This window comes from Maniola hyperantus, chromosome 16 (genome assembly GCF_902806685.2).
Source record: "Maniola hyperantus chromosome 16, iAphHyp1.2, whole genome shotgun sequence".
NCBI classification, from domain to species: Eukaryota; Metazoa; Arthropoda; class Insecta; order Lepidoptera; family Nymphalidae; genus Maniola; species Maniola hyperantus.
The window spans coordinates 13,858,564-13,876,189 of NC_048551.1; the positions used below are offsets into that span (position 1 = coordinate 13,858,564).

Genomic DNA, 17,626 nt, shown 5'->3' on the forward strand with positions numbered 1-17,626 from the left:
TTGGGTACCCTTCAAATATAGTTGGTACCGCGTCCCATTTAAGTTTTTTAATTTTTAAACCAGAAATATAACACGACGGTTCAAAATGCTTGGAGCATATCCGGGAATATTTTTTTGGCTCCCAGTCTTTTCTTCTTACTGCCTTGATCCAAGCACTTCTGACTTCAGGACATTTTGGATACCTACAAAAGTAAACAAACTTCATTATCGGATCTTTTCTGTATGCACGCTAGCAATTTCCAACAAAACAACAATAGAAATTGATGGACAGTTTCATCAGTCATGTACGTGTGTATGGGAGTAGGACTATAAAACAATGCCTTTTACAACAAACACTAAGATAATTTAATTACAATCATAATTTGATCATGTATCACCTACCCATAACCTACCCAATTAAATCTTTACAGTGAATATTACCCCTATATCATAAAAGTGGGTACCTACGCACTCTACAGAGGAGCCCTTTGTTTATCGCTTTTCAGCAGCGAATTTTCGGAAAAATAGTGACGCCCTATCCCCCTACTCTACCCCTATTATAAATGCGAAAGTGTGTTTGTTTGTTGGTTTATTGGTTTGTCCTTCAATCACGTCGCAACGGATCGACGTGATTTTTGCATGAGTATAGGTTTACTTTTTATCTCGGAAAATCAAAGAGTTCCCCCGGGGATTTAAAACCTAAATCCAAGCGTACGAAGTCGCGGACATCAGCTAGTATCAAAATAAATTAGTCAATAATAACAAAAACTTTACCTATGAAAAGACAAATCTGGAACTACTACTCCTCCTTTCAAACTTCTAGAGGTGCAATATACAGCATCACACATTATATCACTTTTACTAAACCTTTACCTAGCCCAGACCATATTAAATTTTCGGAGTCCAGTTGTGATTTTTAATATTCTATTTGCAAACATGCAAAATGCAAATGATGCAAATAATGCAAATGCTTCACCAAACCACAGCACAGAATACATTTACATTTACTCCAAGGACCACAGTCAACATCAACATCACAGATCAACATTCAACACATTTGCAACACCGTTTTTTTAAAACTGGTTTTACGGCTCTGGGTTTTAGAGAACATCGATTTAAAGAAAGAGAACAACATGAGAACAAAACCACAGACCAAAGGAAACAAAACTTAGTTAGTCCAATAGGATTAGTCCATGATTAGTCCGATAAGCCGACAAGGCTCATTTGGCACTTGAGTGACATTGACAGGAGGGCGTAGTTCTAGAACAAAAGCTGCCAGCAAATAAAATCTCCTCAATTTTAACGAATATATGGAAAATGTCGAAACTCGAGTAAGTTTTATCTAATTTAACTGAATGATAAATTGGGAAAGCCGTCCCTGTTTCCAAATCGAGAAAGCTCAAACTCAAATTACTTATTCAGAATTGGTAAATTATACGCTTAAAGAATAATAAAAACCATTTATAGGACATGCAATTTCAACTTATCATGCAGTTTACCTATATTACTATATTATTACTATATTATACCTATATGAATTTCAGATTTTTTTACTTAGCAACACTGCATATAGGGACAGTGTGACCCGTAGATAGAACAATAGGTAGATTTAAGTACTGTGTAACCGCGTATGAGATAGCGATAGCGCGACGTAACGATGAATAACACGACAATTATTACCATTGTTAAGTAGTCAATATTTGTATTAAACGTTTTTTATATGAAAACAAGTAAATAACTAATGAGAAATACAATTACGCCACGAATTCTCAGTTTGTTTCGCAACTAAAGTTGCATGCCTTGTATGTATTCTTGAAAAAAACCAGTTACACGATAAGGGACAAATAATAGGTTAGCTGCGTCTCTGTTTATCACATTAGTAACTTTATCTGTGCTCTCTTTTTAGTATGAATGAGAAAGGAAACGTTCCTGTATCTACCTTTATTACTCTATGTACGGCGTGACCTCACCGTGACACTTCACAAGATGACGGTTAGTTCCGATCGTTCAGATTTTCCCCACGCGCCACAAGAGCCTTGTCATGAAATCTGTTAGGTACTCGTGTAAAACCGGGATGGGTCGCTAGTTATAAATAAATAAAACAACCATTATAGTTCACTTTCAAGATCTACATTTTAAGTAAAAAAATAATTAAAAAGAACAGTTGACAACTCAACATTAGCTTATTTATCAAAAAAAATAATAATTAATTGTACGTAAAATCTTAATACAACAAATGTCGAAACTAATAATAATTATTATAAAACTCCTTCAGGTCTACCGTCTAACTTAACAATAGTTAATTATGTAATTATTACTTTCAATTTTCTTAGGTCTGCTCAATAACCACGTGAGCTTACAATTTCAGCGATAAAAGTACAACAGAATTTATTTATGTACCTCAGCGACATGTAAAGTCTGTTCGCATAGATACGGTCGCCTCTGTCGCGCCTCCTTCACATGAGTAGATATTATAGACCAGAGGGGAAGCTTCACACTAGCTCACGCACACCACGACGTGCCACGGACGCTCCGTGCGCCCAGTTTGGCGGCAAACAGAGCGTCCGTGACACGTCGTGGTTGCGTGAGCTGAGTGAGTGAACCTACAGCCAGCCGCTAGTATGAAGCTTCCCCTCTGGTCTATATTATCTACTCATGTGCCTCCTTGGCACATGCCGCATCTTGTCAAAGGTACATCCACCATTTATTAAAAATCTCTTTGCTACCTAGTCTTGTGTTTACTATTTATATTTTCCTACAATAAACATAGAAACACATCTATTTAACAAACAGTAAAATAAAATAAAATGGAATCAAATATAATAAGTGCACCTGCGGGTGTACCGACACAATTTTAGTGAACAGATTGTATTATTGTACCTACTACACGACGTCCGCGACATCTAGTTCGTCCGCGTGGATTTAGATTTTTAAAAATACCAAGGGAACTCTTTGGATTCAGACTGACTGCAAAATTGCAGTTGACTTGACATAACCCAAGCCCCGATTATGTAAAAAAATTTATTCATCTAAATCAGTAGCGAATTCTGCCACTTTATTGGTTGCATTCGCTGTTTACATATTTTTTACAGCCAATCAAAGGCAGAATTTGCTACCCAATACGATTACGATGAATACGTTTTTTTTAAAAAACAGTCTTGAATCTTGTCTCATGACATTTTCATTTTCAGCGATAAAGAAAATGAGAGATCCCATGAGATTTTCAAAAACGTTAATTCAAGCGGACAAAGTTACAGGCATCGTTTGGTACAAAAAAAACTTTGTTCTGGATTTTTCACAATCGTCAATTACATTTCAATAAAAAAAAATCTACAAAAAACATAATTAGATCACCAGTGCGAACTGGAAGCAACGCATGATCAAAACTAGAACTGCAAATAGATAAGAGTATTATCAGCGAAGTGGACAACAGATGAGGTACCCCCTCCATAGAGCTGTATACATTTTGTTGGTAGCGCGAGTGGTTGCGCCGCCATGGTGTCCAAGTGAAATATTGGCCTAAGAGCACGGACAGCTTGAAGCACTCATCACTGACCGGTTCAACCTACTACTGCATTGCGAATTATTTCAGTGTCATACATAAAACCGCTTGAGCAGTCGCAATGCAACTGCTCTGAGCGGTCGACTGCAGTTGAAAAGGAACGTTGTCAACTAATCAAATCAGTAACTCTTTATCTAACGTCAAGAGGAGCGCTTAGTATCGGAGCCTGTAATAGGAATAGATGACGTCATAAACATTTGATGTACCTAATTTTTGTACTTTATAATCGATAATTTAAAATGTGAATCTTAAAACTAACACAGATCATACGTTTTTTTATATACGATGCTCCTGCACGGCTCCAGTCTTCTTCACAATGAAGCAAAACTGGCGATTCTTTTGTCTTTCTTTAAACTAAATTTAGAGTATCTACATCTTTTTCTTTTTACTATTGCTAAAAAAGGACAGAACATGATTTTTACATTAAATGACTCTAAATTTTAATGCACGCTACAAAGAACAATAGGCTCGCAACTGGCAGCTAAAGTCACGAGGTATGACAGCTATAAATTAAATTTCAAACTGTCAAACTGTATCTGTCCTTTTCATATTACATTAGTAAGAAGAGGATGTGGATACTCTAAAATTTAGTTGTGCTCAGAATCAGTACCAATGTATAACCAACCAGTGTCAAATGAGCTCGGTGGCTCTCATTCAGTGTTAGACACTGAGTTAGCGAATCAGCTCGCACGTCATTTGAATATCAGCATTAAAAGTTACATGCGTCGTCGTCGCTTGCAAATTGCAGCCCATTTTCAAACTAAACTATTAAATTTTTAACTGTTTTAATTTGTGTGCGATCATTTTCAACTTTGACGGCAATTGCGTTCAATGTGTACTTGTTTTTGTGTCATTTGATTCTTTAGTGTCATCTGGGTCTATAGTGTCGATAAAGTCTTTAGTGTTGGCTGGGTTTATAGTGTCATTTAAGTCTTTAGTGTCAATTGTGGTGTTGCTTATGTCTATGGTGAGTTCAGACTCGTCGGTCTCCCCCGGTAGGAACATCTCAGCTTTTATACCAACGCAATCTTCCCTGTTATGTTCTGTACATGGACATTCGTCTTCGGATTTGCTGCCGTTAGCCACGGGTGAATTTTCTTCTTGGGGCTTTTTCGAAGCGCGGAAGTAGGGCTTCAAAAGAATTATATACCAGTTCTGCAAACTGGACATGAAGAATTTGCCGAATTCTATAAAGAAAGACGGTTCACCTTCCACCAATTTGATAATGACGGACGCGGTTCTCGTTTCAGCAGAAAACGTCATCGTCAACTGAAAGTCGACTTTGAAAGACTCTTTGTCCGCACTCAAGATTTCCTCGGTAATCCGGACCTGTTTTTTTAAGAAATCGAGTTTGGAGACAGTGTAAAGTTTGTTGAACTGCTTCCTCTTCCATATGGCTTTGACGATCGTGCCGGTGTACCGTTCCTTCTGTCGTTTCGCGTCCGCCTTCGGCGGTTCCTCCACCTTCGTCAAAGGAATCTTGCACAAGCCTTCGAACATTTGCATAATGACGTCTCGCACTACAGATTTCCAATCGGCGTTCGCGATACACTGTAAGATGTGAGGGTGCATCACCAGTCTGAATTCTGGACAACCTCTTCTGGGTAGTTTCGGCTTTTGCAACAGAATGGTTTTGAAGAAATTCGCGAACTGTTTATTCTTTTCTTTCTCGTAGGCGGTGGACGCGAACTTGAAGTACGCATTTATTTCTGCAGCGAGTCGACTGGTGATGGCGGATGCGACGTTGTGACTCTGCTCTATCGGGTCTTGGACGCATATCGACGTCGTGATTCTTAACGGCACGGTGAAATTCTCCACGATATTTATTTTATACCTTTCGAATTCCGGCGGGAGATTTTTCAGGTCTCTAAATAGCTCCTTTTTCATTGGGTAACCTGTGTACGGACAGACGACCATTTCGTCAAAGTTAAAGGTGGTGTAGTATTGGTAAAATCCGCCTAAAAGTTCGGAGATCGATTGGGTATTATTGGACGCGGGGAGCAGTTCGTGGCTGTGCATGAACCCTGTGTTCCAGTCGTCTACGATGATGTCGTTGGCGCGATCTCGCTGTAACCACTCGACCGACGGTAGGATGGACACGGGGGGCTGCTGGAGGTAGAATATGAGGAGCATGGTTAACGCATAGTTGGTCAGCTTGCCCGTTCCCGTGAAGCCGTTCACTTTCGCCCAGTATTTGATGAACACCTGGATTTAAAAAAAAGAGAAATTTATTACAATTTTTTTTCCGAACGAAAAATTTGCACTAATTGTGTTATAGCCAAGATAGACGATAGAGGGGTTACATCCTAAACTTCACGGCAACATCGATATAATACGACAAAAAATCCAAATCCATCAACATACACCAATTATTTCGGTAAGATAAGAGGTGGCGCCACTGGTCCTTTAATTACGTTTGGATTGTTAGGAGTGTTGAAGACGAAGTTGAGGTCGGCCCAAGTCAGTCGTGGTTCGAGCTTTCTATTTGTTTCAGCTCCTGAACAGACTTGATTCTTACTAGAATTTCAACCTTAGTTTCGGAAAGTAATAAGAGATGGCGCCAACGTAGTTTACCTCGCGTTAGTACATACCGCGATAGGAGTCTGGGGTCCACATGGAGCAGGAACGCGATCAGTTTGGTTCTGTGCTCCAACATACATCAGTATGTGGACGTACCTCAAGTACATTAGGACTTTAGCTTCGGATAGTGGTAAGAGATGGCGCCACTAGTTGTTTACCTCCCGTGAACGTTATACAAAGCTACTTACCGCCATAGGTATGAGTCTGGGATCCGCATGGAGCAGGAACGCGATCAGCTTGCTGTTCTGGGCCCCGAGGGGCGTCTTAAACGTGACGTCACAGTTGAATTGAGTGGGGACGTGGAAGAACTTCACTATAGGCGTGTTGGCGCGCGGGATGGCCAGGATCTCGGCGAATATATGCGGGTACTGCTGGAGCAACTTCTTTGCCTTGAAACAAGACGAACAAGTCAAGTAAAGTAATTACATAATACAGATGATACCAACGACTTCATCCACCTGGATTTAGGTTTTTAAAAATCCCGTTGGAACTATTTGATTTTCTGGGATACAAAGTAGTCTATGTCCTTCCCTGGGATGCAAGCTATTTCTGTACCAAATTTCTTCAAAATCGGTCGAATGGATGGGCCGTAAAAAGCTAACAGACAGACACACTTTCGCATTTATAATATTACTAGCTTATGCTCGCGACTTCGTACGCGTGGACTGCACAAAGTTCTAACCCCTATTTTACCTTAGGGCTTGAATTTTTAAAAATCCTTTCTTAGCGGATGCCTACATTATAATAGCTATCTGCATGGCAAATTTCAGCCGATTCCGTCCAGTAGTTTGAGCTGTGCGTTGATAGATCAGTCAGTCAGTCATAGGTTAATGGAATGGGGTGATAACCCTCAGCAATGAGTACCTTATTGACGAAGTTAGCGCCGAGATGTCGGAATATGGCCGGCACTTGTATGAAGCAGTCCGCATCACTGCTCTTTATGCCCAGCCCTGTTGTGATGGAGCCAAAGGGCACAGCCATGCAACCTGAAGAGAAACATTAGTAGTTTAGGTTTTTAAGGGTTCCGTACCTCAAAAGGAAAAAAAGGAACCCTTATAGGATCACTATGTTGTCTGTCTGTCAAGAAACCTAGGGTACCTAGTACCTAGGGTAGGGTAGGGTAGGAAAGAAAAATAGGGTACTTCCCGTTGATCTAGATTTTTTTTGTTTGTTAATTAAAGGCAGGTAGCACACGTAAGGTTTTAGGTTTTATAGCACACATAAGGGGGAAAATCCGAAAACGGTTACTTTGTAATACATAGTATAACAATAACGTTAAGTTTTTGCTAGCGTTCAGGGGCCCTACCGCGGTTGTTTGACAGCTACAATGTCACGATCGCAATCATCTCTGATTGGTTAATGCTCGCTCACTATTGGCCACAATGCATTGTTGCAACAAGAATCGCACAAATTCAGCCAATCAGAACAATTGACATTGTAATAATGATTTATGCAGGTTTTAGACAATCACCCTACTGGTTACTGTATATGACGTTTTGTCAGTCTCAACGACAGGGACAACGCTCTACAAATCTGCTATCTCTTTCTAAGGTCAATGTACATTAGTTTCTGCCGCGTACTGTACAGTTGTTTGTGCACTTACCCGGCCACTGCTGCTGCAGAACAAACTCCAGGTCCTGGTACAGTTCGCTGAGAGACGTCACCTCCTCCTGCGTGAGGCGAACGGCGTTGAGGATGTTGTCCAGCTGAGTGTGGAAGTCGCCCGTCAGGGCTATCAGCTTCGGCTGTATTATTTCACCTGGAACAAACAATCATGTTGTGAACACAACATTATAATAAAATAGATCATAGACAACACACTGGGTCTGTGGTCTACTCTAGAGACATTGACAGTGACAGTGATATGACAGTAATGTGACAGCCTGACATTAGGCAGCAAACGGACTAAAGAGCTTCAAATTATTATTCAACACGTAACGTTAACGGACTTTTACATACATCAATTTTCAACACACAAATTAATAAAGGAAGAACTCAAGATTCCACAAAAACCAACCGCAACTGCCAAGAAGAAAGAAATTTCGAAACTTACCAGCGCCTGACCATCAGCCTAAGGTACAAACAATCATCATCATCATGATCAACCCATCATCGGCTCACTACAGAGCACGGGTCTCCTCTCAGAGTGACAAGGGTTTTGGCCATAGTCTACCATGCTGGCCATGTGCGGGTTGACAGACTTCACACACCTTTGAGAACATTATGGAGAACTCTCAGGCATGCAGGTTTCCTCACGATGTTTTCCTTCACTGTTAAAGCAAGTGATATTTAATTAACGTACATGATTCCGAAAAACTAGAGATGCATGCCTGGCATCGATACCCGACCTCCGATTAGAAGGCGGACGTCCTAACCACTAGGCTATTACAGCTTACCAACCATGAATCTATTGAATTTTCATTGAGGATGGGGAATGTAGAGAGGGAATCGCCCTTCTCATGAGCCTCTTATTTTATTTATTTATTTATTTTATTTTTCATGTACCGAAATTGTAGTTACATAGTAGTAACTAGCTTATGCTCGCGACTTCGTCCGCGTGTCATAATAGCTATCCGCATGCCAAATTTTAGCCCAATCCGTCCAGTAGTTTGAGCTGTGCGTTGATAGATCAGTCAGTCAGTCAGTCAGTCACCTTTTCCTTTTATATATTTAGAAGAAGAAGAAGAACATAAATTAAGTTACAGACAGGACCTGTGGAGTGTGGATGATGGACACGGGGCGGTCCGTCGCTCACAGTCTGGTCCTCCAGTTGGTTGGCGTGTTGTGGTTCCGGCATGCTTCTAAGAGCGATCCGAATCCGTGAAAATACGGATATAAAAACTCGGACCGAATTCGGATATTGGGCGCTAATCCGATCTCTGATCCAAATCCAAGCTATTCAATAGACATATTTGACATATCTACGTCTTATGTCCGATTTGAATCTGAAGCACATCTGAGATTCATCATTCTCACGGATGACGGAAGTCGGATGTAGTGCATAAGCTACCATACGAATAGTTCTATGACTGCTTCGGAACGTTTTTTCACGGACTCTGATCGGATGAGTGTGTTATATTACGATAAAATTGGATACGTAATTATTATGCTAAAATTCATCTAATCATAAACTTGGGAGTCCGAAATAAATATTTGTTGTGATATTTAAAACTCAATCAATGCTGAACAATACAATTCAATTATTATTCGACTTGGTTGGTTTTACTTCTGTATTTATCACCTACCCTCTTGTGCTATTTATTTTATATATTGAGATAAAAGTAAACACTAGGTTGTTAGCTTCTAATTATTATAGAAGCCTGTTTAGATGATTAGGATTCTTACTTTGAAATAATACAGCAGATGCTTTGCTTGATTTTTAATTACTTAGTATTTGGACTTACCTGACAAATAATTGATAAATGATAACTTTCATTAGTAATCATTGGATTTAATTTATCATCACTATTAAAGCCCACGGTTTAACTTTTTATAAATCTCACAAGTGCGTGATCGCTCTAACGGTGTTTGGGGACACGTAGTGTTCCACTGGTGGGTCTTCTTCGGCGGACATCTGCTAGCGGAGAAAAGAGGAGTTGCCGATCCCTTGTAATCCATCGTTAGCGGTGGGATGGAACGTCGTGAGGTAGGAATCCAACATAACCATCGTGCTCCACGGTGGCCGTGGTGACCAGTGGAATTTCTCCACGAAAGAAAAGTAAAAGGGGATTTGAACTGTTGAAGATGACATACCTTTCCGTTTGCTCCTCACGAACTCTCGTTTCGGCGTGGCGGGCTGCTTTTGCGTGGCGGGCTCCGCTCTGCCAGTGTAGGGGCTGACAGTGAGGAACTCCCCGTAGATGTTGACCTTGTTGGTGTCGTCCAAGGCCTCCTGCGCCTCGTCCTCGCTGGTGAAGGTCAACACAGCGAACCGGTTGTTTAGCTTGTCCACTTTGACTGTGCCATAGCTTGCGAAGACGCGCGATAGGTCTTGCGGCTGGGTGTATGCAGGGTAACCTACAAACAAATTATACATGGTATATAGGTATTAGATAATGTTTAAGGATATAAGGTAAGGACCAATGTGTAGATATACCAAAATGTACAAGTCAAGTGCGAGTCGAACTCACACCTTATGGGCACCGTACCATCAATCGTCATCATCATACATCAGTCAAATCACTTCAGTCATTCTGGCGTGAAAGTATAACAAACCTGCAATTTTCAAATTTATAATGCTCGCGACTTCGTCCGCGTGGACTACACAAATTTCAAACCCCTATTTCACCCCCTTAGGAGTTGAATTTTCAAATTTTTGCCTACGTCATAATAGCTATCTGCATGCCAAATTTCAGCTTGATCCGTCCAGTAGTTTGAGCTGTGCGTTTAATAGATCAGTCAGTCAGTCAGTCCACCTTTCCTTTTTATATACATATTTAGATTTAGACAAAAAATGTGGATATTACCAGAGACGTGGATCCTCCGCGCGTTGAGCTGCGCGGGCTGCACGGGCTGCACGGGCGGCGCCGCGGCTTCCATCCTCACGGCCACAGAGCTGCGCCTGAAACAGCGCACCCGTCAACACCAGTCTACGTCTAGCGTGCTTGCTTTGCGTGCTTTTTCATCATCATCATGATCAACCCATCGCCGGCGCGGGAGGGGTGATCACGTATGTCGCGACAGGCTTGCATTGCTGTCAAACGTTCGGCTAGAGAGAGACAGCAATAGCCACAAAGCAAAATAAGAAGAAGAAGAGAGACAGCAAATGAACTATCGCATTGCTACTGCTGTCGCGTTGCTGTCGCTACTGCAACGTTTTACGTAATCACCCCGCGGGTCTCCTCTTAGAATGAGAAGGGTTTTGGCCATAGTCTATCACGCTGGCCAAGTGCGGATTGGCAGACTTCACACACCTTTGAGAACATTATGGAGAACTCTCAGGCATGCAGGTTTCCTGACGATGTTTTCCTTCACCGATAAGCAAGTGATATTTTAATTACTTAAAAACGCACATATCTCCGAAAAGTTAGAGGTGCGTGCCCGGGATCGAACCCCCGACCTCCGATTGGACGTCTTAACTCCTAACTACTAGGCTACCACAGCTTAGTGTGTTTTTTAGAGTGCACTAAAAGGGATTCGAATATTTTTGTATGGAACCTGGCAAGTCCGCCATTTTGAAAAACCTCATTTCGGCGGCCAGGGATAAAACATGTGTCAATCGATGGAGTCAATGATTACAATCACTTACTTACACCCATTCACACCCACACACACACACACACACACACACACACACACACACACACACACACACACACACACACATACAAACACCTTTTCTTATTGTGACTGATATGGTGTAAACATGTTAAATTTTATATCTATCTTACCTGCAGATTTTATATCTTTTGTATAATATGAGTCAATAATTTAAGGAGAGTGCCGTCGCCTAAAACACAGGTGTATACCTACCTACAGAAACACAGAAACACGACAGTCGTGTTTCTGTATGCCTACTTAAATAAAAATATTATAAGGACGTATTGTACATTTAAATATGCAGATGTACTTGTATCTATGTTTTTCGATCAATAAAAAATTTAAAAAATACAATAAGTAATCAGTCAGTGAGTCACCTTTTCGCTTTATATATTTAGAGTACCTATAGCCATCTTAAAGAATTGACTAGACTAGACATTGCGGCTGCATTATTCAAAATTGTTTAAATGTAAGCTACAAACGTACAGGGAATTATTTGTAGTATAAAAAAATAATTACCTCACAAGATAATAATAACTAGAAAATATAGAAAACAATGATACATAGCACAGCAGCACATATGTAACAAACACTAAATATTTGTACATAACTACATGTGAGACACATGTGTACAAACTGTTACACTTGTAATAAAACTGATATTACATGTAATAATGCTATATTTATAGATTTTCTTTTTGTTAATCACCTATTCCAGTATTAATTAATTTGTCATCAATAAATAATTAAAGAGTAAACGAGGCAAAAGATTTGTATTAATTATTATAGTACTAACTCAGGCCCGCGACTTCGTACGCGTGGATTTAGGTTTTTAAAAATCCCGTGGGGACTCTTTGAATTCGGGATAAAAAGTAGCCTATGTCACTCTCCAGGTCTTTAACTATACCCATGCAAAAATCACGTCATTCGGTTGCTCCGATGCGGCGTGATTGAAGGAAAAACCAACAAACAAACACACTTTCGCTTTTATAATGTGGGTACTGATTACTTCGTAATTTGCAATGTGTGTTTAGTGATTAGACAAACCATTACTTACGACTATTTCGTTAAAATCTATGTTATAGGTACCTAATTTCTAATTTAAATCATTATTTTCTACCATTTTAGTTATTACAACATACTTAGTAAAATCAGTACCCTTATTATAAATGCGAAAGTGTGTTTGTTTGTTGGTTTGTCCTTCAATCACGTCGCAACGGTGTAACGGATCAACGTGATTTTTGCATGGGTATAGATAAAGACCTGGAGAGTGACAAAGGCTACTTTTTATCCCGGAATATCAAAAAGTTACCACGGGATTAAAAAAAAACCTAAATTCACGCGAACCAAATCACCATCTAGTCTATACTAAAATTGAAGTATCTGTCTGTAATATCGAAATAACTAACTCATATTAGGCACATATGGTTATTTGAGTTGTACCATAACTGAATCACACGTTTTTAAAATTTTCGTCTGTCTGTCTGTTTGAACGGGCTAATCTTCGAAACCGTTAGACCTATTTTGACGGGACTTTCACAGACAAGTAGAGGATTGACCAAAGAGTAATGCATATGTCCTTCCCCGGGATGTAAGCTAACTCGGCACCAATTTTCATCAAAATCGGTTAAACTGTTGGCCTGTGAAGCTAACAGAAAGACAGACAGGTAGACAGACACATTTTCGTAATTATAATATTAGAAAATTAATTAATAGAAAATTTTAGTGTGGGTAAAAGCACTAATAAAAAATTTATAACTACAATTACAAAATCTCGAAAGAATTCACTGACCTGTATCAACTTGGATCACTTTTGAAAAATATTTGGTATCTAAATATCCTCTCTCATTGCCCTCTGTCAATACAACTCCATTATCAGACTCATAGAACTTGATTCCATCCGTCAAAGCTTTGGCCAAGTCTATGAACACATAGACTTGTACGTCCTTCCGTATGCCACTTATAATGTCAGGCTCCTGGAGGGTACCTTTGGCCAAATGTATGTGTTTTCTTTGCATACAACTTAAACCGTTTGCTTTAATGTGTGGCCAACATTTGTTGTATGTGCCGTGGACAACTGTTTTGTACTTTGGCTGAAACAAAACAAATAAATGATATGATATAGGGTTTTCTTACAAATCTAAATATATAAAAGGAAAAGGTTACTGACTGACTGATCTATCAACGCCTAGCTCAAAATACTGGACGGATCGGGCTGAAATTTGGCATGCAGAATGCAGATAGCTATTATTACGTCGCGCGTCGTAGGCATCCACTAAGAAAGGATTTCTGAAAATTCAACCCCTAAGGGGGTAAAATAGGAGTTTGAAATTTACGTAGTCCACGCGAACGCGCATAAGTTAGTTCAACAAAATCTATTAAATATAGATATTGGAGGCTAGTAAATAAGTTGTACTTACTCAACACAAAGTGAATGGAGAAGGTTATTATATTTACAATTCATTTACTTATAAACATTACTAATAATAGATAAATTAGTTGTTATCTATTGCTAAGGAGAAGCGCTATAGTTTACATCAAGTATAGATACTTTTGATTATGGGAGCTTTTAGGGTTTTCCCTGAAATTTTCATCAGGGAATAGTGTTAATAATTAAAATGAAACACGTATAGCCGATATTGAGGCTAGTTTAATGATACCATATTAATCGGGCGACGCGCAAGTCGCCACAGCGTCTAGACGCTGATCTCGCACATTCCACATATTCGTGGAACACTATAGGTAGGTACGTCTTAATCTAATACAGATGGGCGAACCATAACTAGGTAGACCTAAATCTCATGAAAAATACTGAAATGAAATTCCAAAGTTAGCAACACTACTCTGTGAATATCCTATGCACATAGTAGGTACTTGGTGGTGAATAATTTAAAAAAAAACCAATATTCACCACAGAGTATAATTCCCGCCAATTGCTAATGCGCGTGGCCGCCATTTTAGTGACTTCAGCACTAGACTGAAGTTTCGAGCTGATGGTATATTTTTATGTCGGCTGACGTCAAATCGATGTTAATGAGACATGGTTCCAGCCCAACAGCAATTTGCGGGACTTATACTATGTATACAGGGTTACAGGAAAATAGGACACGATCCCGTTAAGGGGTTATAGTACAGGACATTAGCTATCAAACGACCCCTAAAGTGCTTATGCGAAAGTGTATCGTTTTCGAGTTATTCATTTTTAAAATTTTTTCTTGATAAAGGGGTGTTATAAAACTAAAAAAAACTTCAAGCATTTTAAAATTACAGCCCAAAAACTGAACAAGTTTTCGATTTTTAAATTTAATTCTTTGAATAACTTGCAAATTTTCTGTAAAAATTACTATGGCACTTATCCTGCGGATTATTTTAAAAACATCTACGTTTCGTTAGGTATCCATTGGTACAAAAAAATTACCAAAAAAATCATAAAATCAAGAAAAAATTACACAACAAAGAGAGGTAGAAAATTCTAACAAATGCTATTGCCAAAGAATTAAATCAGAATCAATGTAAAAACGAGTTTAATGCAAAATAGTTAAAGATTATTTTTAATAAGGTCAAAAGGTAACATAAAATAAGTCAAGTGCGAGTCGAGCTCGCACACGAAAGGTTCCGTACCATCGTACAAAAAATAACACGCTTTAATATTTTTTTAATTTTTATGGCAGCCATTTTGTAATTTTTAGTATTTATTGTTATAGCGGCAATAAAAATACGCATTCTGTAAAAATTTCAAGTCTCTACGTATTAGGGTTCACGAGATACAGTCCACTGACAGACAAACGGACAGCCGGACAGACGGACGGACGGACGAACGAACATGAAATTTTCACAAAATGTGTATTTTTTTATAGCTAATGCCTTATACTATAACCCCTTAACGGGATCGTGTCCTCTTTTCCTGTAACCCTGTATATATATATTCACAGAGTTGCTCAATTTGGAATTTCATTTCACGAGATTTTAGTCTACCTATAGTCCTTGAAATTATACTCTTGTTAGTGATTCTGTGATTCTGAAAATGTGAGTATGTGGGGGAATGTTTTTTAAATTTAAACAAACTATTGCATCATAGTAGTAGATAAGTAGGTAGCGAGGCGATCCGGTTACGAGCGCACAATGTGCTGACCCCTTGTGTACGTGTGACCTGAACGCACTAGGAGGCATACAATAATATATATATACAGTAATGATGTACCGTTTTTGATAAAACTTTTCAGTTCATTTTTTTTAATGGGGCAATATTGTGGGAACACTTCGTTACATTGTTAGTATAATAAAACAGTTGGGCCAGAGTTTCAGTCTCTGCCGCGCCGACACCTCAAGTGTACACGTGTCTGGTTTCCACTGGACGAAGTCACGGGCATCAGCTAGTTTCTACATAGTATAAAATAAAGTCGCTTCCCGCTGTCTGTATGTATGTATGTATGTATGAACGTGTAATCTTTTAAATAACGCAACGTATTTTAATGCGGTTTTCACTAACAGATAGAATGATTTAAGAGTAAGGTTTATAGCTATAGTTTAATTTTTCAAAAATCCCTAGAGAAATTGAAATAATATGAATTAGGTCGGAAAAAATTCCTCTCATTTGAGAGTTTCCGAGGCAATGACATCTCAATGCCACCACATTAATATCTACATTGCACCCATGCGAAGCCGAGGCGGGTTGCTAGTTAGTAATAAATTAAAAAGTATACCTCTAATATAGGTGTTAGTCCGCTTTCATCTATCTGTTTAATTGTATGTCCCTGATGTGCTTTAACCTCAAGGACATCAGTGCTGGGGTTGTGTCTCAGCTTGAACCTCTGCTTGTCATTGGTGGTGACTACTCTTTGTACGTCACTCAGATTATATTTCCCCTTGCATAATCTGTGCTGCAGAATGTCCTGGACTGATATGTAACCTTCTGGGCTGCAAACATTTAGCTCTTTATTGAAATGATGAGAAAAATGATGATTTCTTTGATACACATAATCCTACTAATATTATAAATGTGAAAGTATGGATGTTTGTTACTTAATCACACAAAAACGGCTGAACGGATTTGGATGAAATTTGGAATGGAGATAGATAACACCCTGGATTAACACATATGCTAATTTTTATCCCGGAAAATCAAAGAGTGCCCACGGGATTTTTAAAAATGTAAATCCACGCGGATATCAGTTCGTTTTTAATAAATTGGAGACTAAAAGTAAATATCAAGCTGTTAATAGAGAACATTGTGAGTGTAAGAGTCATCTAATGTTTATAACAAACCATCATCATCATTATCAACTATGGAACTAGAAATATCAACAGCCCATTCAATTATACCCATGTAAATATGACAATATTATAAATATGAAAGTGTGTCTGTCTGTCTGCTAGCTTTTAATGGCTCAACAGTTCAACCGATTTTGATGGAATTTGGTACAGAGTTAGCTTACATCCCGGGAAAGAACATAGGCTACTTTTTATCCTGGAAAAGTTAAGTGTTCCCACGAGATTTTACAAAAACATCATTCCACGCGGACGAAGTTGCAAGCAACTATCTAGTGAATGATAAGTATCACAAAACTATTTTATTCTTTGTGATAACTATGAGTAGGTAACAATGTACCTACATATACATACTATAAAACGAACTTCGCCGATATAGATTGATAGGTAGGTAGAAGTTTACATACTTTGTTTAAGGTTTGTTTTGTTACTTCATAACACAAAGAAACACACTATGATTATAATAATACCACGATTAAATTTTTATTCAATTGCCAACAATTGATTCGCGAACCAGACGCTTAGCTGTTATTTGCAAGCCAACAGAATCCGTATTGTTTGCAAATCAGCAAAAAAAGATAAGTACACTTTCGTGTGTATTATTAATTGGAAGTACCTTATTGTAAGCTTTTCTTTAATTGCGCCGTGTCGAAGAAGCCACGATAGAGTTTTGCTGAGCTGTATATCTTTGTTATTCCTGTAAAATATTGATAATATTGCAACACAAGAAACTATATAGAGACTGGCGTGAAAATTCAACACATGTTTATGGATTGAAATGAAAGGATGATATGCATGTAAATGATAAAGTAGGTACAAGGACTATCATAAGTACATTTAAATAGTACGGTACTACTACGGTAACAGGATTCCTTGATTATTCTATTGAGTTGCAATGAAAATTATTAAGAATTTTGATAAAATTTCAACCTGAAGTTATAGTAGAATAGGAAACAGCGTCACAAATTGCCATAGACA

At 38.8% G+C, this 17,626-nt stretch overlaps 2 protein-coding genes across 5 annotated transcripts in view; one reads left to right on the plus strand and one right to left on the minus strand.

The window, feature by feature from the left end:
- The window catches only part of Pits (Protein interacting with Ttk69 and Sin3A), a 275,032-nt gene that overhangs the window by 157,545 nt on the left and 99,861 nt on the right, over positions 1-17,626 (plus strand). The window lies entirely within an intron of this gene.
- LOC117989805 (speckle targeted PIP5K1A-regulated poly(A) polymerase-like) lies at positions 2,088-17,597 on the minus strand. 2 transcript variants are annotated; one of them, XM_069503867.1, is made up of 9 exons: positions 17,484-17,597; positions 17,265-17,345; positions 16,084-16,297; positions 13,173-13,473; positions 9,875-10,138; positions 7,725-7,880; positions 6,986-7,107; positions 6,310-6,510; positions 2,088-5,746 (listed from the first exon to the last, which is right to left on the minus strand). In XM_069503867.1, coding segments are annotated over exons 1-9 (2,718 nt in total). In that variant the 5' UTR covers positions 17,486-17,597; the 3' UTR covers positions 2,088-4,369. The 2 variants fall into 2 exon arrangements, with proteins under 2 accessions (XP_069359968.1, XP_034833108.1); XM_034977217.2 differs by lacking the exons at positions 16,084-16,297; positions 17,265-17,345; positions 17,484-17,597 and adding an exon at positions 10,588-10,682 and having other exon boundaries at positions 13,173-13,314.